The sequence below is a fragment of the Canis lupus genome, chromosome 2 (assembly GCF_011100685.1).
Source record: "Canis lupus familiaris isolate Mischka breed German Shepherd chromosome 2, alternate assembly UU_Cfam_GSD_1.0, whole genome shotgun sequence".
In the NCBI taxonomy this organism is placed as follows: Eukaryota; Metazoa; Chordata; class Mammalia; order Carnivora; family Canidae; genus Canis; species Canis lupus.
This window is the reverse complement of record NC_049223.1, coordinates 56463805-56490586: the sequence shown is the minus strand read 5'-3', so window position 1 is coordinate 56490586 and position 26782 is coordinate 56463805. Positions and strand designations below refer to the sequence as shown.

General features: G+C 46.5%; 1 protein-coding gene and 1 long non-coding RNA gene across 2 annotated transcripts in view; one reads left to right on the top strand and one right to left on the bottom strand.

The window, feature by feature from the left end:
• Positions 1-20194, bottom strand: part of HEXB (hexosaminidase subunit beta) — a 29164-nt gene extending 8970 nt beyond the window's left edge. Inside the window, exons 1-5 of the mRNA XM_038530856.1 lie at positions 19968-20194; positions 17043-17188; positions 13603-13668; positions 11461-11507; positions 11119-11229 (exon numbers count right to left, since the gene is read on the bottom strand). Coding sequence (XP_038386784.1) covers positions 11119-11229; positions 11461-11507; positions 13603-13668; positions 17043-17188; positions 19968-20179 — 582 coding nt within the window. The 5' untranslated portion in view covers positions 20180-20194. The remainder of the gene's footprint in view (positions 1-11118; positions 11230-11460; positions 11508-13602; positions 13669-17042; positions 17189-19967) is intronic.
• A 668-nt stretch (positions 20195-20862) lies between these two features.
• On the top strand, positions 20863-25524 carry LOC119870036. The gene is made up of 3 exons (XR_005355016.1): positions 20863-21075; positions 22355-23169; positions 24633-25524. It is a non-coding gene; the product is annotated as an uncharacterized LOC119870036 (long non-coding RNA).
• The last annotated feature ends 1258 nt before the right edge of the window (positions 25525-26782 follow it).

Below are 26782 nucleotides of genomic sequence, written 5' to 3'. Positions count from 1 at the left end.
GTCATTTACATAATTCAACACAATTCTAAGATTTGAGTGCCATCCCTTCCTTTAGAAATTAAAGAAACCTGGTAAAAACGCAATATTCCCAGAAATTTGGGGGGGAAATCATTATTAATTTTATGTGTATTCTGGAGGAATAAACAATGTTAATATTTATATAAAATATAAGCAGACTACTTGAAAAAGATAAAAACTTAACCCTTCTCCTTCATCAGGGCTTAAAGGATTTGCTGATGCATTTGGGACATAGTTTACCTAACAAGGGAATTATGCAAAGAAGTAGACGTTTTTTATTGAATAGTGACAGGATTTTTACCATCAGAGGAGTGAGTTCCTCAGTAAAGACCAGGGGCTTGCAAACTTTTTTCATAAAGGGCCCAACAGTACATATCTTGGTTTTGTGCATTTTTTGGTTACTGTCACAATTGATCCTGCAGTTGTAGAGCAAGACAAAGTATAAACCAATGGACGTGGCTGTATTCCAGTAGAACTTCATTAGCAAAGACAGGTGACAGACTGGATTTGGCCCTTGGGCTGTAGTTTGCCATCCCCTAATATGGATAAGATATAGGATTAGACCTAGAGATGTAGGAGTCAGATAGAAGATAGGGTAGTAAGATTCCCAAGTTCACCTCGTCCCACTGACACGCCAAGGTAACAGCTGCACGTGGACAGCCAACACTGAAGACGGCCACAACAGACCTTCCACGGGTGATCCCAGAGGGAAGGCCACATGAAACAGGAGTGGAGAAGGGGTCGGGAACATAAGCCCTGGTGAGACCTAACCACAAGCAGGAGGGACTCATGCAGAGACATGAAACCCCACACCAGGCACCCCAGATACTGGGGACCTGAACCAGGAAGAGGAGTCTAACATCTGGTTTGGAAACCAGTGGGACTTTAAAAACCAATGGGCTTACTCTAAGAGCCAGAGGGCAATAGGAAGCGAAGTTCTGCCCTTAAAGAACAAGCATGATAAGCAACTATGGACACAGCACCAAAGTCGCAGTTTGGAAAGAGCCTGGGGTGGACCGAAGGAGATTTATTTACTAATCTCAGAACAGGGCAGAGATCTTTAGGAGACTTCTCCAAGAAGCTAAGTGCTGGCAGGCACCGTTTCTCTCTCTCTCCTTCCCCAGCCTAGACAGCTGAACACTAACACTTCACCCATCTTGCTAACACCATATGCCCTGCCCCATTCAACCCACCAGCCTTAGCAGGTGTCCCTCCAAAGTGACTCCTGCCATGCGGAGAGGAGGAGGATACCCCATATCCCAGCACACCTGCAGTTTGCACAGCTGAGCCTGTCAGCTGGCTTGACAGATAAAGTCCTGTTGGTCGGTGTTCCTGCAACTGCGGCGGAGAGGCTAACTCCAGACAACTAGTCTGACTGCTGCTCCCCCCACCTATTAGCCCACCATGGACCCCGGCCCTTCAGCAGTATAGGGACCAAACCCTGAGTGTGTACTCCGAGCAGGCACGGTGGTTTATGGGCTAACGGCAATGTCCTAATGGCAAACGCAGCCCAAGCACAACAGTAGGGTGCATGTGGCCTCCAAAGACCTGCCTCGAGCAGCTGGTTTGAGGAAACAGGAGTGCTGCGCTACAGGGCATCAAAGGACCTCTTCTACACAAGGCCACTATTTTCAAGACCAGGAGACACAGCCGATCTCCCTAATCCATAGAAACAGAGAGGCAGAATGAGAAGATAGAAATAGGTCCCAAATGAACAAGACAAAAATCAAAGTAAGAGTTCAATGAAACAGAGAAAAACAATACACCTGATAAAGAATTCAAAGTAATGGTCATACCTAAAACTAATATTATACTGTATGTTAACTAACTAGAATTTATAGAAAATAAATGGTCATAAAGATACTCCCTGAACTTGAGAAAAGAGTAGAGAAGCTCAGACTATCAACAAAGAAGGAATAAAGAATTCAGTAAATGAAATTTTTAAGAACCACACATACTAGAGGGAACAGGTTAGAAGATGCATAAGAACAGATCAGCGATCTGTAAGACACAATAACTGAAAGCAACCACAATGAACAGCAATGAAAAAAATAGAATAGTTTAGGGGGACTCAGTGACATCAACTGTAACAACATTTACATTAGAGGAATCCTAAGAGAAGAGAGAGAAGAAAGCAAAAAACTTATTTGAAGAAATAGCTAAAAACTTAGCTAATCTGGGGCAGTAAATAAACACCCATATCCAGGAAACACAAAGAGGTCCACTTCAAGACACATAATAACTAAAACAACAAATGCTGGGGCACCTGGGTTGCTCAGTTGGTTAAGCATCCCACTCTTGATTTGGGCTCAGGTCATGATCTTAGGGTCGTGGGATTGAGCCCCGTGTTGGGGTCCACACTCAATGCAGAGCCTACCTGAGATTCTCTCTTCCTTTCCCTCTGTCCCTGCCCCACTCCCTGCTCTAAATAAATAAGTAAGTAAATAAATAAATAACCAGCAAGCATAATGAGAGGGCGTTTTAGAGCCACAACAGACAACAGTTACACACAAGGGAAATCCTATAAGGCTGTCAGCTGATTTTACAGCAGAAACTTTGCTGGCCAGAGGGAGCAGAATGATACATTCAAAGTGCTGAAAGCAAAAACCTGGCAACCAAGAAAGCCTATCATTCAGAAAAGGCGTTCCCCAGGCAAAAAAAAGTTCAAAGATTTCACCACCATTTAACTGGCCTTAAAAGAAATGTCAAAGAGAACTCTTTAAGTGGAAAGGTAAGGCAATAAATAGAAGAAAATCATGAAAGAAAAAAATTTCATAGGTAAAAGCAAACACAATAAAAATAGCAGATTACTTATAATGCCAGTATGGACGTTAAACCACCTAGTAGTAAATTCCAATCTACAAAAATCAGTGAAGGGATACACATACAAAAAAGACGTAGAATATGACATGATATATATAAAACACGGAGAGTGGGTTAAAATTTAGTGCTTTTGGAATACGTTTGAACTTAAGCAACCATCAACTTAATATAGACTGCTATATACGTAAGATGGTAAGCACCAAACACTTGTAATAGACACACCAAAAATGAAGAGAAAGGAATCTAAGCATAACACTAAACAAAAGCATCAACCACAAAAAGCAAAGGAAGAAAGCAACAGACAAAAACTACAAAAACAACCAGAAAAGAATAAACAAAATGGCTATAAGTACATACCTATCAATAATTACTTTAAATATAAGTAGACTAAATGCTCCAATTAAAAGACACAGGTGGGATCCTTGGGTGGCGCAGCGGTTTGGCGCCTGCCTTTGGACCAGGGCACGATCCTGGAGACCCGGGGTCGAGTCCCACATCGGGCTCCCGGTGCATGGAGCCTGCTTCTCCCTCTGCCTGTGTCTCTGCCTCTCTCTCTCTCTGTGTGCCTATCATAAATAAATAAAAATTAAAAAAAAAAAAAAAGACACAGGTGACTGGATAATAAGCAAGACCCATCTACATGCTGTCTACAAGAGACTAACTTCAGACCTAAAAGAACAGATAGACTGAAAGTGAAGGGCTGGAAAACATATATCAAATGGAAGAGAAAGAAAAACCCAGGTAGCAATACTTGCATGAGACAAAAGAGACTTCAAAACAAACTCTGTATCAAGAAAGAAACAAACAAAAAAGGTGCTATATAATGAAAAAGGGAAAAATTCAACAAAAGGCTGTCGCAACTGTAAACATCTATGCACCCAACACAGGAGCACCTAAATACATTAAGCAATTAACACAGACAGAAAAATTGACAAAACTACAATACTAGTAGGAGACTTTCACACCTCGCTTACATCAATAGATAGATTGATCATCCAGACAAAAATCAAGAAGAAAACAGTGGCTTTGAATGACATATTACACTACATGGAGGACCTTACAGATACATACAGAACAGTCCATCCAAAAATAACAATATACATTCTTCTCAAGTGCACAAGGAACATCCTCCAGGATCATATGAGGCCACAAAACAAGTCTCAATATATCAAGATTGAAATCCTATCAAGCATCTTCTCTGACCACAAAGGTATGAAACCAGAAATTACAAGAAAAGACCTGGAAAGAACACAAATACATGGAATCTAAACAACATAACATGCTACTGAACAACCAAGAAATCAAAGAGGAAATAAGAATACATGGAGACAAATTAAAATGAAAACACGACAGTCCAAAATCTTTAGGATACAGCAAAAGCTATTCTAAAGGAGAGGTTTATAGCAGTATAGGACTATCTCAAGTTACAAGAAAAATCTCAAATAATCTTCCACCTAAAAGAGCTAGAAGAACAAAGTGCAAAGCTAACAGAAGGCAAGAAGTAATAAAGATTAGAGCAAAAATAAATGAAATAGACAGTAAAAGAAGTATATAGAAAAGATGAAGCTAAGACCTGATTCTTTGAAAAGATAAAATTGATGAACCTCTTAGCCACACTCATCAAGAAAAACAGAGAGGACTCAATAGGTATGAAGGAGGAAGAACCCCCACCACAGAAATACAAAGGATTATATTATTATAAAACATTATATGCCAGTAAATTGGACAATATACAAGGAATGAGTAAATTTCTGGGAACATCATCTTCCAAAACTGAACCAGAAGAAATAGAAAATCTGAACTGATGGATTGCTAGTAATGGAACTGAATCCGTAATCAACGACCAACAAATCCAAGTCCAGGGACCAGATGACCTCACAAGTAAATTCTACTAACCAGTCTTCTCAAATTATTCCAAAAAATAAAAAAAGGAAAACTTCCAAAGTCATTCTATGAGGCTGGCATTACCCTGATACCACAACCAAAGACACTACAAAAAAGCTACAGTCCACTATCTCTAATGAACATACATGTAAAAATCCCCAACAAAGTATCAGTAAATCAAATGCAAAAAATACATTAAAAATCACTCATTATGATCAAGTAGGATTTATTACAGGGATGCAAGATGGTTCAATATTCACAAATCAATCACTTTCTTAACAAGAGAAAGGATGAAACCCATGTGACTATCTCCACAGATGCAGAAAAAGCATTTGACAAAATACAATATCCAATCATGATAAAAACTCTCAACAAGGTGGGTATAGAGGGAACACACCTCAACATAATAAAAGCCATATATGAAAAATGCACAACTAGCATCATCCTTAATGGTGGAAAACTGAGAGAGCTCTTCCTCAAAGGTCAGGAGCAAGACAAGGATGCCCACTCTCCCCACTTTTATTCAACAAGGTATAGGAGATCCCAGCTGCTGCAAGCGGACAATAAAAGACATCCAAATTGGTAAGGAAGAAGTAAAACTCACAGCTTGCAGATGACATGATATTTATATGTCCACCATAGGCTCCACCAAAAAACAAAGTTGCAGGATAGGAAGTTAATGTACAGAAATCTGTTGCATTTCTATACACTAATAATGAAATGGCAGAAAGGGAAAAAACAACCCCACTTAACAACAGCTTCAAAAAGAATAAAATAACCTAGAAATAACCAATGAGGGGAGAAAAAAGGCCTATATTCTGAAAACTATAAAGTATTGATGAAGGAAATTGAGGACAACATGAGCAAGTGGCAAGATAGCCCAGGCTCACAGACTGCAAGAATTCGTACCGTTAAAATGTCCACACTACAGAAAGCAATTTACAGAATCAGTTCAATCCCCATCAAAATACCAAAAGCATTTTTCACAGAAGTAAAACATTAATTCTAGAATCTGTACGGAACCACAAGAGTCCCTGAAGAGCCAAAATAATCTTGAGAAAGGCCAAAGCTGGTAGTATCACAATCCCAGATTTCAAAATATACTACAAAGCTGTAGGGATCGCACCATGATACTGGCACAAAAGCAGACACGAATCTGTGGAAAAGAGCAGACAGCCCAGAAACAGGTCAATTAGTCTATGGAGGAGGAGGCAGAGGCAGGAACATACAACGGGGAAAAGACAATCTTCAATGAATGGTGTTGGGACAGCTGGGCCCCCCCACATGCAAAAGAATGAAACTGGATCACATTCTTATGCCATACACAAATAATAAACTCAAAATGGATTAAAAACCTACGTGGGAGACCTGAAGCCATAAAAATCCTGGAAAAAAAACATGGGCAGTAATCTGTTTGGCCTCAGCATGAGCAACATCTTGCTGGATATGACTCACTGGGCAAGGGAAACAAAAACAAAACTACTGGGCCTACACCAGAATTAAAAGCTTTTGCACAGTGAAGGGAGCCACCGACAAAACAAAAAGGTGAGCTGCTGAATGGGAAAAGATACTTGCAAATAATATATCCCATAACGGGTTAATATCCAAAATATATAAAGTTATACAACAGCAAAAACCCCCCAATAATCCAATTAAAAATGGGCAGAGGACCTGAAGAGATATTTTTCCAAAGAAGATCTGCATATGGCCGATAGACACACGAAGAGGTGCTCAACATCATTCCTCAGGGAAATGCAAATCAGAACTACAATGAGGTATCAGCTGACACTCTTCAGAATGGCTAAGATAAAAAAGACAAGAAATAACAAGGGTTGGATATGGAACATGAGGAGAAAAAGAAGAAACCCTTGTGCCTTGCTACTAGCCATGTACACCGGTGCTGTCACTGTGGGATGGGGAGTGTCCTCAAAAAATCAAAAACAGAATTACCATATGATCCAGTAATGCCACTAGTGGTTTCCCCGAAGAAAACAAAAACACTCATTTGAAAACCCCTCTGCAGCCTTCGGTGTTTGTCCCGCGTTGCTCGCAGCGGCCGGGCCACGGAAGCAGCCAGCGTCCGCGGCGGGACGAGTGGATGAACAAGATGTAGCACGTGCTTATATGCAGTCACACAGCGGAAAATCAGCTGCGGAAAAGCATGAGATTTTGCCCTTTGCAACAACACGGAAGGGCCCAGAAGGTAAGAGGCCAAGAGAAGCAGGTCAGAGAGTGATGAGTGCCCACGACTGCCCTTCTGCGCCGAATCCCCACAACAAAACCAGTGAACAAAGAACCTGCAAGACAGCAGCCCCTGAACCCGGAGGACGCCTGGGAGTCCAAGCAGCTAGAGGAGACAGAGACACACAGACTTAGGCCTTGACACGTGGACGACGCGGAGCCCACAGCGCAGCAGGGAAGGAGGTCGAGGCCGGAACAGCCGCGGGTGACAGGGTGACAGGGTGACAAGCGGCGGGAAGGACGGCAGCGGCGCTGCTGGAGCCACAGGCTGTGCCCGGGAGCTGCCAGGCCGCTGCACACTAGTTAATAGCTCAATAATAGTGACAGGAACAAACGGAGCTCGGGTGTTAGAAAAGGCAAATGTGTGCGTGTGTTCGTGGAGGTGCAGTGGGGTCCCTGCTGTGGCCTGCGCGCCGGGGGCGGGGGGGGGGGGCAGGCAGGGGTCCCCGCGGCCCAGGTTTCAGGCCCCCGCCTCTCGCACCGCTGCATGGGTTCCTGGGAGAAGAGTGGCTCCAGGACCGGGAAAGAGAGACGATGGGTGCGGAAGGTCACGGGCCGAGAGCACCTCCCGAGAATGCGGCGCGAGGCCCGACCTGGGCGGCGGCGGCACAAGCTGCCAACAGGGCCAGGAGCGGCCCGCAGCCCTCGGTAAAGACCCCGAGCACCTACTGATGAAAACGCGGACCTCGAGCGAGGCTCCACCTCACAGGAAAATGCCTTTGGACGCGGCACCTCCCTTTCGGGGAACCCAGCCCCTGGCGGCCGCCCCAGCGCTAAGTGGCCAGGCAGGACACCGGGGGGATGCTAAGGCCAGCGGAGGAACGCGGCCTGAAGAACAAGCTTCCGTCATCTCAAAATACCACCTGCAAGACACCGACTTTTTTTTTTTTTTTAATTTTTTTTTAACTTTTATTTATTTATGATAGTCACAGAGAGAGAGAGAGAGGCAGAGACACAGGCAGAGGGAGAAGCAGGCTCCATGCACCGGGAGCCCGACGTGGGACTCGATCCCGGGTCTCCAGTATCGTGCCCCGGGCCAAAGGCAGGCGCCAAACCGCTGCGCCACCCAGGGATCCCACACCGACTTTTTTTTTTATTAACAAATACGAAATACATTTTGGGGGACTTTTTTTTTTTTTTTTTTTTTTTTTTTTTAAGATTTTATGTGAGAGGGAGCAGGCACGAACCAAGGGAGGGGCAGAGGGAGAGGGACAAGGAGACTCCTCACTGAGCAGGGGCCCGACATGGGGCTCAATCCCAGAAGCCCGGGATCCAGACCTGAGCCTAAGGCAGACCCTTACCGACTGAGCCCCTGGGGCCCCAATCCAAGATACTTTTAAGTTGACTTCACAGTGAGAAACCTGGCGGATGACCTGTGTCAACATCCTGGCTGTTAACATTACCGGTGATGGAATAAAGAAGGTGCCACCTGCCGTGGAGAGAACATGGCATCACTTTTGTCTTATTCCTGCCAGAATGTGTGACCTGAATCTACTCATGTAAAAACACAGGCTGAAGTGCATTCTACAAAGTGACTGAGCTAAACTCTTCAAAAATGTCATGGTTTTGAAAGACAAGGGAGATAAATAGTACCAAACTGTAGGTGCTAAAGAGACATGACAAACTCAACACCTGATCCCAGATTAGACACTGAATTTACAAAGGACCTGATTAGAACTGATCAAAGAATGAGGTCTGTAGATGACAGCATGATCATTTAGATTAAATAAAAATCTAAAAAAAAATAAATAAAAAATAAAAGAAAATGTTTAAAAAATATATTTTTCCTACTTTTTTTTTTCTTTAAAAGATTTTATTTATTTATTCATGAGAGACACAGAGAGAGAGGCAGAGACACAGGCAAAGGGAGAAGCAGGCTCCCTGCAGGGAGCCCGATGCAGGACTCAATCCTAGGACCCCAGGGTCACGCCCTGAGCCGAAGGCAGACACTCAACCACTGAGCCCCTCAGATGCCCCTGACATTTTTTTTTTTTTTAAGTAATCTCTACACCCAGTGTGGGGCTCAAACCCACAACTCTGAGATCAGGAGCCCCATGCTCTACCAACTGAGCCAGCCACTCACCCTGAAAAAGTATATTAAGAGAAAATTTGGGAGGTTATTTTTATATTTATATCCTTGTTCTGGAGTCCTTTCTTAGCTCACTTCCCAAGACAAAAAATAATAAAAGGTTAGATTGAAAGATTATACTACATATAAAACTATTTACTTCTACAGAAAAAGACACTATAGTTTAAAAAACACATCTGGTGGGCAGCCTGGGTGGCTCAGCAGTTTAGCACCGCCTTCGGTTCAGGGTGTGACCCCGGGTCCCGGGATGGAGTCCCACATCGGGTCCCCACATGGAGCCTGCTTCTCCCTCTGCCTGTATCTCTGCCTCTCTCTCTCTCTCTCTGTCTCTCATGAATAAATAAATAAAATCTTAAAAAAAAAAATCTGGAAAACTTCACAAGAATATACAAGGGATAAGCATATATAAACAAACACCGAAGTATCACTGATACATATATAAACAAATATAACATTAAAGAGCTCTTATATCAACAAGGAATCAATATTCCAGAAGAAAAAAAATGGACACTGAAAATATATTTGCAGCTTACAATATTAAAAACACAAGTATCTAATAAGAGAGGTTTATATTCACTAAAATATCACAGAAGTGAAAATTAAAACACAGAGATATTAGATGAACAAACAATATGGCAAAAGTGTGCCCCCGTTGGCCACGCATCCACTTGCACGACCTCTCTAAAAGGCAATCTTTTTTTTTTTAATTTATTTTTTATTGGTGTTCAATTTACTAACATACAGAATAACCCCCAGTGCCCGTCACCCATTCACTCCCACCCCCCGCCCTCCTCCCCTTCTACCACCCCTAGTTCGTTTCCCAGAGTTAGCAGTCTTTACGTTCTGTCTCCCTTTCTGATATTTCCCACACATCTAAAAGGCAATCTGATCATATGTAACAATTTAAAATCTCCCCGAAAATAAAGTGTGTCCATTTTTAAGCCCGGAAATTGACTTGCAAGAATTTATATTTGGGAAATAATCCTGATGAATATGCAAATGTTAGAATACTTACTCTACAGGACTGTTTGTGATAAATTAACCTAGGTGTCCATCAGCATGAGAATGGTTAAATTCACATCATGGTATATAAAATATAATAATCAACTGTTTAAAAAGATGATACAGGGGATCCCTGGGTAGCGCAGCGGTTTGGTGCCTGCCTCTGGCCCAGGGCGCGATCCTGGAGACCCGAGATCAAATCCCACATCGGGCTCCCAGTGCATGGAGTCTGCTTCTCCCTCTGCCTATGTCTCTGCCTCTCTCTCTATCATAAATAAATAAAAATTTTTAAAAAATTTAAAAAAAAAGATGATACAGACCTTACATATTTTTTCATAAAAACATGGCCATAACAAGTTTTTTTGAGGTAGAAAAAATGCAATTCCATTCAAGGTTTTTAAAAAGCCATGTCCTATGTGTTAATATATTACATTTTTAAGTGTAAGAGGAGATAAATGGGACACCGAAATTTATGTCAACCTTTGGTAAAAGCAATTATGGGATTACTACCTATTTTATGCCACATATTTGTTGAAACTTTTTACACCAAGCATTTATTTCTTTCACAAAAGTAACAATAATGTCTTTTGGAGAAAAAACATTTAGGATATTCATGCAAATGTAAAAATCACTTTCTAATAATACGGTGCGTTCATAAGCGATCAAGGGAAGACGCAGAAGAACATGGGAGGAGAACTTGCCCATGTGGCGACGGGGCGCACGAACCACTAAGGAGCAGACAGGAAGAAACAGTTCCTGGGAGCCTCACCCCCAACTCCCACCATCGGAAAAGTCCATGCTCCTTTGGAACCTCTCCCTAGGTACGGGCAGCGCCCAGCCTCCTTTCTACGCCACTTCAAATAAATTAAGTGGCAGTCCCAATATTTAACACTGACTTTCTCAGTGGAGGAAACAGCCCTTCCAGAGCTCAGTGCCCGAGTACAGGACCGGCAATCGCCCCGTTCCCACCCATACAGCAGCGTCAGTAACCCACGCACAGTAACACCATGAAAGGACGAAGCTTCAGAACAGAAAACGGGTGACATAAAATAATCACCTACCAGGGTTTCAAGAATACTCTTAATGGGCAGGAAATGTCTAGCTGTATCAATTAAAATTCCTCTGTGCGGAAACCTTGGAGAATCAATAATGTTGCACTCGTTGATGGTAAACTAGAAAACAAAATAAAACTAACTTTAGAATTTTCTCTTGACTTGAGCTTAGTTAAGAGGCCTACATTTATGCAAGCACTGGATAAAAGACTTAGAACAAGTAGGAAATTTACATTTACCAGAGAAGTTAAACATCTGGAAAGAAGAAATGCAATAAACAACTAAAGACTTTACATTTTTTTACAGTAATACATCTATCCAACAATTTAGTAACATAATAATCATACTTACAGTCCCATAAGAATCTTGATAAATTAACTGGCTAAAGGTCTCTAAACCTAGGGAGAGTAAAATTTATAGTTTATTGCCTTAATTTATATATGAGATTGAGTCAATAAAAGTTGCATTATACTAACATACACTCATAATGAGAAAAGGCAAATAAAACTAAAAATAATGTTAGACCTACACCTTCTAACATATTTTCTAAAATCAAAGCTCAGCTTTTTAAAAACATCCCTGTTGCTTTTGTTTCATTAAAACGTTTTACCGTCACTGTACCCACACACTGAGTTTTGTTTGAATGATAAACACAAAACAAATAGCGATTTAATACAACAAAACACCACTTACCAAGGAAATGTATGGCATTATAAAAAAGAATTTTTATGATAAAATATAGCAAAACTTCAGAGGTCACAGAAAGTTAACAGAGGGGAGACGGTCCCAAGCCACCATGAAGCTATAAATAAGAGCCCAAGTAAACGCCTACGATGTTTTGCTCACAGCTGCAGACTCTGTCCCGGGCATTTTTCACTTAAGTGGATTGTTTCCTTAATACACTACATTACGGGCCAGTTCCTCCAACTGCCCTTGACTTTTCCATGATTTTTGTCCCTAAAGATTTTCATTTTTTTTTTTTTTTTTTTTTTTTTTAAGATTTTCATTTTTAATTGATCTCCACACCCTGGGCCTGGAGCCCACAACCCGAGATCCAGAGTCGCGGGAGCAGCCGGGCCTTTACCCTTGTCGCCCCTCGAGGCAGCCTGGGGGTCAGGAGGGAGGGAGGAGCCCTAAGTGACACCGCGGGAACAGAAAGACCATGAGAGACAGCTGAGCGATTAAGGCAACAGGTGTGACGCCCTCCTGGGACCGAGAGGGGAAGACGCCAGAGGGAAGCTCTGCTCACTGGGCCCGGGAGGCCGGGTCGCTGGTCACAGCCGCCCCCACCCCCCGCGGGGTCCAGGGCTGCCCCCCATGCGGGCGAGTGCCACGGGACATTTAAGGAAGCAACACCAGCTCTTCTCAGACTTTTCCAAAAAAACAGAGGAGGAGACAAGAGTTTCGAACTCCTTTTACAAGCCCAGCGTTACCCTGAAGGCAACCAGAGGGGAGGAGAGAGCCGCCGGCCCGCCTCCCCAGGAACAGAAATTCAGGAATCCTCAGCCAAGGGCCCCCGTGTTCGCGCCCGGCCCGCAGCAGACCCAGGCCGCCGGTGTTCGAGGACCCGAACCTGGTCCGTTCACATTAAGGAAGAGTCTCCTTTTTTAAAGCCCTACTGCTTGGAAGTCTCTTCGAATTAGAGGAAGAGAAAGCAGCTTCTGAACAGTGGAAGGAAATGTGCCAACACCCAAAGTCTGACCCAGCTCTGAAATCCAGAAGGGGCCTCTGGGGTTTCCTCCCACCCTTTGCCTCCAGCCCCTCAGGGAGCGGCTCTGCTCCCCGCGCCTGGGCTGCGCTCACGTCTGCGAGCCCCGGGGACCAACCCCCCCCCCCACCCCGGGTTTGTGGCCAAGGCTCTCCCAGTCCCCTCACAAGACTCTCAGGATCAAGTGATTCCTGGCCCAGAAACCAAAGCAGAATCACCCATTCTCCAAGGGGTCCCGATGAAAACCGGTAGCAAAAGCAGGACCGAGCCCAGGAGGCCCTTGGAGGAGCCGAGCAGCTCAGGCCCCGCGTCCCTCCCAGGGCCGCCCGCGGGAACCGTGGCCGCTGCGTGGAGGCGGGCCTTACAGGCGATGTTCTCAGTCTGTTTCTGTGCTTCTGCCCTGGCAGGTTCAGGAATCAATTCGGGCCTTTTGTTTGTGAAAACTAAGTCCGTTTCTTAGGGGGAGACCGCGCTCGCGAGGCAGCCAGCCAGGCCGCACCCCGCACGAGGTCACTCGCAGCGGCCGGGAAGACCCTGTGGACACACAGCCAAGGGGCCAGCGACCTCCGCTCGTGGACGAACGCGCCTCCGCGTCCCCTGCGAGGCCTAAGGATCTCTCCCCGTTCCGTGGAAGTCATTTTGGGAATACCCGACACCCCCTGCAGAGGGGGACACCCCCTGCAGAGGGGCCGAGGAAGCAAACTCCTGCTGTGCTTGATTTTCCAAAGCACCAAATGGAAACAAATCTTTACTAGAAAACGACAATCGGACTACACAGAACTTACCTCGCAATGCTCCCCACACTCTGTTGGCCTTGAGGAAAGCCACCGGTGCTTTCACAACCAAACTATCTGCATGAGGGGAGAAGGTGGTTAATCCTTCAGTGACACGCGATGTATTTAAGCACAGACTCGTCTCGGGACCATCCCCGCCCCCCACTGCAGGCCCTCCCTCGGCCGCCGTACTCTCTAGGGACGCCCGTGGGCTCCTGAGGCCCAGTCCCCGCTGTCCCCAGGCGGCCTCCAGCCAGCAGGGGCGCAGGTCAACAATCCCCAGCCCCGCTTCCCTCCATGACCCTCGGCAGAGAGCTTCCTACTTTGGCTATGGTTCCTTGGTTGGGTTTTTTTTTTTTTTTTTTTTTTTAAAGATTTTATTTATTCATGAGACACAGAGGCAGAGGGAGAAGCAGACTCCGCGCAGGGAGCCCAACTCAGGACGCAATCCCGGGACCCGAGATCACAGCCTGGGCCGACGGCAGGCACCGAGCCCCCCGGGGATCCCCCGTGCTATGGTTTCAGATCAACGGTGCAAGCGCCCCCCCCACCCCCGCCGGAACCCCTGTTGAGCATGGAGCCTACACGTTCCCCCCCACCCCCCAGGACACACCTGCCACCTCACCTGAGCTACACTCAGCTTCGTGCCCCTCAACAGACTAGTGCACGCCCATCTCCTCCGGCTCCCGGCTGCTTGGGGGGGGGGGGGGGGAACACGGGGCAACGCTTCAGGGCCTTGAATGCCACTTGGCTGGGCTGTGCCGTCCCCGAGACCCCGGGGAGGCCCGGAGGGGACCGGCCATAGAGTAGGGAAGGCCCCGCTACGGGCTGGGGCCGCCCTTGCCCTCCGGCTCGGCTCCCAGGGCACCCGGCAGCGCCTACCAGAAGCGGGTTCCACCGACGGCCAGGAAGCATGCGACCTCCCGGGTGACAGCCTCTGACGAGGCGGCCTTCCCTGGGGAGGGGCGCAGAGGGCGCTCGCGGCCGGGCTAGCAGGCCTGCTCCTCGGCTGTGGCCTAATCCCGCCTCCTCTCCGTCTCCATCAAGTTCTCGGCCACCAGACTCACTGGCCGCTGTTTCACAACAGTTTTTAATGCACATGGTTTTGGGGTCTCTCAGAAATAGTGCGACATGGTCACCCACAAGTCACCTAAAAGCCACTAACATGTGTGTTCTCCGGGCTAAACACTTCCGGTAGCTGACGGCCGATCGTAACAAGGGTCCTGATTCAACTCAATGCAAAACCCCCAAACAGAGCAGGTAAAAGGACACTGTGTCCTGTACGTACAGACACCTAAGCTGTAGAATTTCAAGTTTTATTTCAAAACCAAGTTACTGGTGTCAACGACGACCTCCGTGATGTGGGGTGGGAGTGGCACCCCTGACCTCAGTTACCCCGCTCTGTGCTCTACTGTGACTACTGTAACTCTGTGCTGTAACTGTAACTACTCTGTGTTTAGGACCGGACACACAAATAGCATCAAGACAGGATTCTTCAAAAATAAAACAGGTAAGGCTAAAATGGCCTGAGATGCCCACTCACCTCCCTTTACTTTCATCAGAAGACACTTCTCAGACCTCCCCCTGCGCACTGACACACGGACGTGCAACGACCGCAGTACTGCCTCGTGTGTGGACACACTAACGGCAGCAACTCCTGCACGGGGCCTCTGTGCACCTCAGGCTCTCCAAGCTCGCTCTCTCACTCTGCGCCTTCATTCCTCACTGTTCCACAGGAGTCCTCAGCACCAGCTCACGAAGTCTACCCAGTCATCCCTGGACCGATGAACCCGTAGTTTTGTTCAGGGCTCTTCACTCCCAAGCAAGCTGCATCGAACATCCTCGTTACATGCAATTAATTCTCCGCAGCAGAAACTAGTCCACTTCTGGGTCCCAGGGCATAATAATTTCATTTTAATATGTGATGCTGTAGCACCTGTCACTTCCTTCAACATTTTCTCACACTCCGGAACCACAGTTGATATTTGCATCTGTGTTCATTTTATCAACTAGTTCAAAACTTGACTAGTTTATGAGAAATGAGAAAATTTCACAACCAGGTTGTCCTAAGAAGCCTCCCTTTCAGAATAAAGAAGTTTGCAAAGCCAAATTGATGACAAGCTATAACCCTCCAGTTTCAAAACACTACCATTTTCTGCAATTTACAATAGGTCATCAGTATTGCTAACAGCAGAGATTCCTTAGGGAGTGAATGACCACTTCCGTCTCAATTCAGATTACAAAACCTAATTCGTGAAGGGTCTGAGTGCTGCCAACTGAAATCACATGTCACATGGTGTCGGAAAATCTTGTTTCTCTATGAACAGCTAGAGAATTGAAGAGAAATGTACTTATTCTTCTGAGATGTATTATGAAATCTGATCTCGGGGCACCGGGGGGCTCAGCGGTGGAGCGTCTGTCTTCGGCCCAGGGTGTAACCCCAGGGTCCCGGGATCGAGTCCTGCATCGGGCTCCCTGCAGGGGCCTGCTTCTCCCTCTGCCTGGGTCTCTGCGTCTCATGAATAAATAAATTAAATCTTTAAAAAAAAAAAAGAAAGAAAGAAACCTGATCTCTACGCAAAGGATGAAGAGATACACTCAACCATCTGTTAAGCAGTCTGAGGACACAGGAGTGGCCCCTCTCTTACCCCCTATCTTTCCGCCCTGCCCACAGTCTGCTCTGTGCGTACTGATCTAGCACCTACGGCCTCGCGTGGCTTCCCTTGCCTCCTTGCTGTAGTTCCATATTCTTCCTAGTCAGGAGGCCCAGGAAAAAGGCCCGCCCAATTATTTCCTTCCTGCACAATTTGGGAAAGGCCCGAACGTCTTAGGCAACAAAAGGATCCTATAGGTAAATGTTGACTGTATTATAAAATGAAATAGCCCCGCCCCACTCCCCGTTCTGCATTATCTTTGTATCAAATTAGATTATAAATAGAGATCATGGATATAAGCATAGATTTATCTTCAAAATAAAAAAATTACTAGATGTCCAAAAATAAGGGATTAGCCAATTAAGTCCTTGCACTAAAAATGATGTCACAGAAAAATATTTAATACATGTTTATGACGTTAGGCCAAAGAGCAGAATACAAAAGCCACATGAGCAGAATTACCCCATTCTCGTGTCCCTTTTATAGGTTTATACTTAAATCTATGTATAATATTTAAACGTATCTACAGAAACAACACAGCCAAGGCGACGGTCATTAACTAAGCACTGGGGTTATGAACGATTTCTTTCCTCCTCTTCACTTACTGCACTTAAAGATTTTCTACAATGACTAGGTCTTACTTTTATCATCAAACTTTAATGATAATTTTAAAACTAAAACTTCTTAACTCATTGACCACGAACTCAGAATAGTTCATGCCACGGAACCTATTTGGGGCACGTAAGGCCAGAACGAGCAGCTCCCAACACGCTGCACTCACGCTGCACAGGTACTCACAGGACTCATCTGAAGTGACGTTGGGGTAAAGATCACACTCCGAGTCAAGGACAATGGAGACGAGAAGTTGCTTTAACTCCACCGCACTGTTACGTTTAGCAGGGCCACGCTGTGACTTGTCCAAATTAAAAATATAGCCATGGTATCTGTGTGAGAAATAAATTCAAACAAACTTTTAAAGTACTGTAACCACATTTTCGATGCATATGTGGCCGTGGACCCTGCAGCTGACCCCTCCAATCCCTGCTACCCAGACCTGGTCCAATGACAGGCTCTCACTCCAACTGCACATTGGATTTTCTGGGGGAGCTTTCTGAAAATAGGGCTGTCCAGACCGTCTCGGAATCTCTGAGAGTGGGATACAGGCACGGGAACTTGAGAAGTTATGCCCACACTTCCAAGTGCCTCGTATGAAGTTGCTGTTAAGAACCAGTAATGGCAATCCCAACCCTCTTGGGTACCTAAGCCGATGATCACCAGCAGGAGGTGGGCCATCAGGGGTGCTGGGGGCAGAGGTTTCCCACACCAAGTGAGCCACAAGAGCCCCACTCTTCAGTATGTGACACCTGGACTGGTGGCAGCCACACTAAAAATGGCAGAGATGGCAAGAGCATGGATTTCCTAACGATACTGCTGAGCCACCTGAGCCACCGAGGCAACTAAAACCCTCTCTGATTTTGGACTTCCTCAAGTATGAGATAAGAGCTGTTCTTGCTTAAGCTTGATTCAGTCACAGTTCCTGTTATCTTCCCCAAAAAGCTAATATATAACCACCACTCCCCCCTCCAAGAGGTCATCAGCCCACAGAATTCTCAACAGGGCCTTGAAAATTTACCCAAGCACCCCAACAATTCAGCGATCTTAATTTTCTCCTGAATCTGCCAAAGTTTTCCCACGGGAAGGGCTCTCAGCCCCTTCATCCTTTCCACTCTCGCTGGTTAACTTCCATACGCTTCCAGACTCATTGGAACTTTCCTACTTCTCCTTACTTTTCTGGAAACACACAAGATGTTCTTACACATAAGTAGCATACACAACCTCTCTGGCTTATCAAAATCTATTTAAAATGTTATTTAAAGAATTACTTTGAAGCTTTATTTGGTCTTCTGATACTTTCAAATGTTGTTTTAATTTCCCCTTTCTCTGGTATGTGGGTACCAGACAGAAAATTAAGATCACTGAACTGCTGGGGCGCCTGGGTGGCTCAGTTAAGCATCCACCTTGGGATCGGGTCGTGGTCCCAGGGGTCTGGGACGGAGACCCACGTTGGACTCTGCTCAGCAGGGAGTCTATTTCTCCCTCTCCTGTCACTCCACCTGCTAGGTGTGCACACACACTCTATCAAATGAATAAAATCTTGAAAAAAAAATAGATCACTAATTATAAACTCAGAAATGGCTAAGAAGGTAAACTTTATCGTCTATATTTACCACAGTGAAGCACATTAAAATAAACAAACAAACAAACAAGGAAATTAAAGTTGCCAGCAGTTCTGAGATCTGACTTAGGTGCTGGCTTGTCCCAAATAAGGAAAACCTTCGTCCTGGGTATTAAAACTTCTAACCGAAAACTCAAAGGGTTCTAAAGCAGTGGTGTCCAGGGGTTAATTTTGCCTTTCAGGAGCTGAGGGAATGGAGCTATTCATTGTAAAAAAAAAAAAAAAAAAAAAAAAAAAAAAAAAAAAAAAAGATGTATGAGTGATGGATCCTGCTCTACAAGTTGAGGAAGCTGTCACGCACCAGAGCAAACTCTCTGCTTGCAAAATGCATAGTATTTGAAAGCAGGGTCTGTGATGTAGGCTGGGCCCTTCGAAGACAGGAGCCTCTGACCTACCTAGGGCCTGGACTGTGTGCTCCCCAGCACCTAGTGCCTTGGGACATCCCTGTCATCCCTGCAGTCCACACCCACACTGACCCCTCTAAGTTCCTGGAATGCTCGCCCGAATACCTTCACTTCCTAGGCGTCCGGGCTGATGCTTTATAACCTGCTTCCTAACAATGTAGGGTATGATTAGCAACAGCTGCCTCACACACCAGGCACGAATTAGCCAAATTTCAGCTAATCACCCGCGCTGCCTCAAAATGCCAAGCCTTGTTTTTAAACCATCTCACAGCTGACTCGAGCCTCGGGCATCACACCATCAACTTGTCTCCCACGCCTTCTTGCCACACTCCTCATCGTTTTAAGCATATTCCTGAGTCCTTGTTTAACGGACGGTATGGCACAGAAGGAAAATACAATTTTACAGACCGAGTCCCAATGCAAATGTGTTCACCCTGTTTGCCTCTTAAAAAGATTTCCTAGCCCCGACCTTCCTTCCTGATGACCTTTCTCCTCAGTATCCCGAGGCAACCAGCCGGCTTGGTTTTACTACTTCACCCCGAGTCTGGCCATTGGATGGGGTTTAGCAGATTCAGTCCCAAAGGCTCATTGAAGCACGAGTCTAAGGTGGCCGTGTCCAGTGCAAAAGTGAAGGCGAGAAATAAGCCATGCAGGGTCTCTGCACCCCGACCTCACGTTCCAGGCCTATCTGGGCCAGCAGGTTCCTCTGGTTTCGCTTTTTTCTTTCCCCACCAGTTGCCTTCTGTCCTGCAGGGAAAACCACGCCGCAGTGTGCACTGGAAGGAGGCGCAACCTGGGGGAGCAAGGGCAGCTCGGGGAGCCCGGGGGCCTCCGCGGGGTCCGGGCTGCGGGGGGCGACGCGGCTGCGAGGGGGGCCGCGGGGCGGGGGCCCGAGCTCGGCCAGGGCGCCGCACGGAGACCGACGGTTCCTTGGAGGGATTTCGGGGTGCGGGGCCCAGCCGGGCGCGGGGTCCCGGGGGCGCGGCTCTCCCCAGACCTCCTCCGGCGGCCCCCGAGCCCCCGGCGCCCAGGAGGCCCCTCCGAGCCCCCCCACCCGGCCCGGCCGGGCCCCGGAGCGCTCACCGCCGGAAGGCTTCCTGCAGGAGGGCGCACGACGGGCCGGCGCTGGACCCGGGGTCGTGGGAGACGGAGAAGTTCTCGCGGGACACGTGCAGGGCGCGCGGGGTCGTCCGCACCGACAGCGGCAGAGGCCACAGCGCCGGGCCCGACGCGGCGGCGGAGCGAGGGGACAGCGCCGCCAGCAGCGCCAGCAGCCCCAGCCCGCGGGGCCCCATGGCCGCCCGGATGCGCGCGCTCGCTCGCTCGGTCCGTCCGTCGGTCGGTCCGTCCGTCGGTCGGTCGGTCGGCGCAGGTGCGCGCAGCCCGGGACCAGACCTCCGGCCCGAGCCCGGGGAGGAAGCGCCAGCGCCAGGGCGGAGGGGTCAGCTGACAGCGCGCGCCCCGCCCGGGCCTGCCCCGCGGCTGCTGGGCCCGCCCCCCGCCCCGCCCCCCGCCCCGCGCCCCGCCCCGCCCCCGCCCCGCCCGCCAGGCCCCGCCCCCGCCCCAGGCCCCGCCCCAGGCCCCGCCACCGCCGCCGCCCCGGCCCTGCTCCGGCTCCCAGCCCCGCACCCAGCCCCGCCCCCTCCGCCCCGGCCCCGCCCATGCTCCCGACCCAGGCCCCGGTGCCGCCCCGGCCCTGCTCCTGCTCCCAGCCCCGCCCCCGCCCCGCCCTCTCCGCCCAGTCCCCGCCCCCAGCCGAGCTCGGGGCCCGCCCCCGGCCCAAGCCCCGACCCAAGCCCCGCCCCCGCCAGGCCCAGGCCCAGGCCCAGGCCCCGCCGCCACCGCCCCTGTCCCGTCCCCTGATCCAAGCCCCGCCGCCTGGTCCAAGCCCCGCCCCCGGTCCAAGCTCCGCCCCGCCACAGCCGGCCTCGGGCCCCGCCCCCGGGCCAAGCCCAGGCCCCGCCCCCGATGCCCGGCCCCGCTTCCGCCGCAGCCAGCCTGGGGCTGGGGGGGCGCCCACGCAGGGGGTCGGTGGCTCCGCAGCGCAGGCCGTCCTCCACCCAGCTCAGCCCGAACTGAAACCTCCCGGCGGACCACCCCCCGCCCCGGGCAGAGTTCGCGACAGGGGGCAGGTTAAAAGAGGCTGTGGGCCGAGGACGCCTGAAGCGCTTGCAGGACACCAGGGACCCAGGTAATTAGGCAGTTGATATAAAGAGGCAATAGGTTTTAACCAAGGATTAATAGTATTGCCAGACTGTCATTTTCAAGAAAACTAAAAACAGGACAATTACAAAAGAGAACAAAAATATGTCGAATACTTTATTGGCCTTATTAGACTATTAAATAAGTCTGGTTCAAAGACAATTTAATAGAGCAAAGTTTAAGGACGCAAACTAGCTCTACAACTAGGAAGTGTGCTGCAATGACTCAGCCCTCATCATCTGACCAAACGTGGAAACCCCCGTCCTACAAAAAAAAAAAAAAAAGGAAGAAAGAAAGATTCCGTTTATAATGAATTCCTAAGAACAACTTAAATACTTATTGTGGCAGACCCCTCTAAATATCTGGAGATAAAATAGCAGACCTACAAGCAAGCAGAAACAATGTCACCAGACCCCGTGAGGATCAGATGTCCCCTCTCCCTCCTTCCTCTCTCCTCTCCATATATGCCTCTATTTTTCAACTCAGTCTTTCTCCCTGTTGGCTTCATTGTCAGACAGGCCTCGTGATAGCCCTTTTCATGGGTAGCAGGAACAACCTGTCCAGGAAGCTTAGGTCCTCCACTCATCCCTGTCATTCCTGATAAAGGATCCCAGTTGAAAAGCTCAATTTCACACCCACCCCTAAGGCAGACTGAGTGAAGTCACATGACCCACATGGAATGGAGGATGCTGATATTCCCCAAATTAAAAAGAAAACTACAGGGACACTTGGGTGGCTGAGCGGTTGAGCATCTGCCTTCGGCTCAGGTCATGATTCCTGGGGCCTGGAATCGAGTCCTGCATCAGTTCCCGGCAGGGAGCTTGCTTCTCCCTCTGCCTCTCCTGAATAGATAAATAATCTGAAAAACAAAACAAAAGAACTCCAGTCCCAAAACGGCATCACTTACGTTAAAGCCCTGAGTCAGTAAACCAAGACTTAATACCTAATCTAAATATGATTTCGACCCCCCAGGAATATAACCTTTAACCGGTCACCATGGGCTTTCCCAGTCAACATTAGGAAACTTAACTGATAGACCCCATACACTCCTAAGGAAGGCAACCTTGCCTAACCAATGTATTCCTTGCTAATAAATGCTTTCCATTTTTTTTAAATGCCCTCTCTTGCTTTTAAAAACATTTCTCTTATTTAGCTCAGCAGAGCTCCCTTCTACTTGCTGGATGGGAATGCTGTCTGATTCATGAATCGCTGAATAAAGCCAATTAGATCTTAAAATTTACTCAGTTGAATTTTGTTTTTTTTAACAGGGTGGTCTGTTACCAGAAGAAAGAGAAAGGGATGCTAGACAGGCCCAAACTGCATATCTACTACAGTAAGGATTCTCAAAATTTTGGCGAAGAGCTGTAAGAAAAGACTTCAAAGAAACTTTATGGGACGTGCTTAAAATATACTTCTTCCATAAGACCAAGCATCAGTGGCACACTATTTTTCCCTTTTTTATAATTAATATAAATTTAATTTGCAGTATCCACCTTCACTGCCACTTTTTACTGTTAATTGAAGGCTAACAGCATAATTTATCCAAGATTTAATCTCCAATTCATATTGTTGCAATTACCACATCCTTAATGACAACTTTACCTTGTGTATTAGCTGTCTCTTGCTGCAACAAATTACTGCAAAACATAGCTTAAGACAGCAACAAATAGGGCAGCCAGGGTGGCTCAGCGGTTTGGCGCCTCCTTCAGCCCAGGGTGTGATTCTGGAGACCCGGGATCGAGTCCCGCGTCGGGCTCCCTGCATGGAGCCTGCTTCTCCCTCTGCCTACATCTCCGTCTCTCTCTCTCTGTGTCTCTCATGAATAAATAAATAAAATCTTAAAAAAAAAAAACAGCTACAAATGATAAGATGATAAACATCTCACCATTTCTGTGAATCAGGAATTCAGGAGTTTTGCTGCGTGATTCTGGCTCAGTCTCTCATGAGATTGCAATCATCCGAAGACATTTTTCTAAGGCGTGGCTAATGCCAAAGATGTGAGTCTAAGCTGGCTGACGCGGTCGTCGGCAAGAGACCCAAGTGACTTGCTGGCTGTTGGCTGAAGGCCTCAGTTACTTGCCACGTGAGTCTCTCCATGGGTTTATTGTGCTGCTGGCCTCCCCCAGACCAAGTGATCCAAAAGAGAACAAGAGCAAAGAGGAAGCTACGACACCTTTCCATGGCTTCGTCTTGTAGGTGACACTTCCGCAACATTCACGCTCACAGACATGTGTTGCTAACGACAGTCACATCCATGGGGAGAGAGGTTAGGCTACACTTTTTGAAGGGAGGAGTCTACTCCCTGACCACAAATTACTTCTATTCCTTCCACATATAAAATATATTCCCTTCCTCCCAAGAAACCCCAAAGTCTCATCCTTTTAGAACATTAGCTTGAAATCCAGAATGCTGGCATCTAAGTTAGTTCTAAGTATGGATGAGTCTCCTAAATGTATCCTTAAAATCCTTTAGTACAGTTTCTCTTGAACTACAGAACTCTCTTGAATAAATAAATAATCTGAGACAAGTACACTTGTAAAATACTATGGTGCAAAAGATCTGGGATAACCAGTATGGACAGTTCTGTTCAAAAGAGGGAAAATGAGAAGCACCAAGGGGTCTATAGCAATTCCCAAAACCAGCCAGGCAAATTTTGGAGGTTCCTTGATTAGGATTCGAAGCCTGGAAATAATTCTCCAGGTCTCTTGACTCCACTCTCTGGCTTTGGGTTCTACCTTCTGAGTCACAGTTTCTTGTTCACGGTAGTACATATTTGCAACCGACTAGCCCTCCCACCTGTGGAACTTCGGAGTCCAAGGACGTCTTTTCTCCTGGCACTGCCCCTATTTCTCAGTTCAGACTGGAGGCATTTCTGCTGATGTATTTCTGTTAAAAACCATTGATTCCCTGTGAATCTGACTAAGGCTTATGCCATTACACAAAAGCTATGCCCACCAATTTTTTTAAGGTACGCACTTCTCTACTTTGGGCTTCTGCTGAGAATGGCATCCTTGGAAACCCTATTGTCTTATTGAAACATACCTTTAAAATATTTAGATGTCAGGCATCCCTTAAAATATTTAGATGACCGGTACGCCTGGGTGGCTTAGCAGTTGAGCGTCTGCCTTCGGCTCAGGGCGTGGTCCCAGGATCCAGGATGGAGTCCCACATCGGGCTCTCCTTGCGGGGAGGCTGCTTCTCCCTCTGCCTATGTCTCTGCCTCTATCTACAATAAATAAATAAATAAAATCTTTATATATATATATTTATATGTATATATATATATGATATATGTATATGAGAGAGAGCATGAGCAGAGGGAGGGGCAGAGGGAGAGGGAGAAGCAGACTCCCAGCTGAGCAGGAAGCCCAATGCAGGGCTGGATCCCAGTACCCTGAGGTCATGACCTGAGCCAAAGGCAGATGCTTAACCCACTGAGCCACCCAAATGCCCCTGAAAATTTGGAAATTATAAAAAACGATTGTCTTGGCAGCGAGATGTTTACCAGTCCTTCCTTTCCTTTATCTTGTTCCTTTTACATTTCAGTACAGCAGAAAGATGAAGCTTGGAGGCACCTTGAATACTCTAGCTGGAAATCTTCGTTAGTAGGCACATCTTCCTGTAGGCCAGTGCGTTGCTGGCTTCCTGCCAGGGTGACAAGGATCACATCATCTCCAGGCTCCAGCAAGAGTTTCCTCGCTCTCCTTAGTGTAACCGAGCCTCCTCAGGTCTATATCCTTCTACTAACAGTCTTTTGAAGGCAGGTCATGATTTCACTAATACTGTCTTCAAAATCATTCCAGCTTTTGTCCCCTGCCTGAGTCCAAGAGCACTCCTGCATTTTAGGTGTGCGTTATGGCTGCACCTGACTTCCAGGGATCAAAATAGTTGTTTTTAACCTATTGCTGTCTGACACATTAACAACACTTAAAAGATGTATACAAACACAATTTTGATAGATGGTGCCAAGTTTCTTTCCAAAATAGGTAACAGTGTAGGAGAATATCCATTTCCCCACAACTTCATATCACAATGTTGTTAATCTTTCCCAATTTGAAAACATGTTTTAATTTGTGCTTCCTTGATTACTCATGAAGTTGAATAAAATGACCATTTTATATATTCTTCCAGTAAGAGCTTTTTTCATATCCCTTGGGTTTTCTTTCTTTAATGATTTGTGTGAATGTTTTAAAAATTATGGACAGTAATCTCTACTGTATATTGCAAAAATGTTCTACCAGTCCCTCCATTTTCTTTTGTCTTTACGTGACATTTTGTCTTAAAGTGGTTTTAACTATTTTTGAGCTCTTATTTTTCAGGCAGCCTGGGTGGCTTAACAATTTAGTGCCACCTTCAGCTCAGGTCATGATCCTGGGGTCCTGGGATTGAGTCCCGTGTCAAACTCCCTGCATGGAGCCTGCTTCTCCCTCTGTCTGTGTCTCTGTGTCTCTCTCTCTCTCTGTCTCTCATGAATAAATAAATAAAATCGTAAAAAAAAAAAAAAAAAGATTGAGCTCTTATTTTTCGATTTTCTTTTTATGGCTTTAAGACTTGTCTTGATTAGAATTCAAAGATGATACAAATTCTCCTATTTTCTTCTAATGCTTCTACAGTTTCCTTTTTGAAGTATATACTTTTCTCCAACTGATGTTTACTTTTGTGCATAGTTGAGGTAAGGCTGTAAATTTTTTCCCACCCTGATGGATAGCCAGTTGTCAAAATGCCATTTATTGAATAGGCCATTCTTTCTTCACTGATTTAAAACACTTTCTATGCTTTATTTTAAATTTTCATAGAGATATGTAATTCTAAGGATCTCTGTTCTGTTGGCCTATGTATCTTTTCCTGGTCCAAGTGCTAAGCTATCAATGTTATAATATTTAAAATCACTATAATTTTGAATAGTGCTTTGATATCTCGAAGGACGTACACAAACACTGTTCTTATTTCTAAAATTTCTGGGCATTTTAAAATCATATGTCCTTCCGCATTAACTTAAAGACCTGATTGCTGAAATAAAAAAGACTTGATTGCCAACGTTCAGAAAAGTTGTCGAATATTATTAGAATGGCATAGATTCTGTATATGAACTGGGGAAGAACTGTCATCACTGAGTCTGCTCACTTAGAAATAACTCCCTTAATTTATAAAGTTTTTATGCTTGTCACCAAAGTCTCATAGATGACTTTACATGGACTTTCTTATTTCTTAGGCATGTTCCTAGGTCTTTCATTTTTTTGTTGATTATAGAATTCCTCCCCCAGTCCACCCCAGAAATGACAAAAGAATGAAGTAGAGCTTTAGGCCATTGGCCTGGAAAGATCTTTCCACTGACTACTTATACCACCAGCCTCATTTCCACCTCAACCAGCGTGAAAACATTTGCTCAAATCTTTGTAAAATATAAACTAGGTCATGCTACTTCCTTCCTCAAAACATATCAACGGCTCGTTTCCTCCTGCCCAAAGAACAAAATACAATGTTCCTTCCGGTGATTCACACAGTGGCACAGGATCTGTCTGCCCAGCTCTCTGATCACAGCACTTCCTCCGTGGATGACCCTGCTCCGGACGCTCTGACCTTCGGTGACTTCCATTCCTTGAGCTTTAAAGCCTCTCTCCCAGCCTGACCTAAGACGTTAGCAAAATGGGGAAGAGAAACAGAACTAGCACAGCCTCTTATATCCTGGGCCGAGC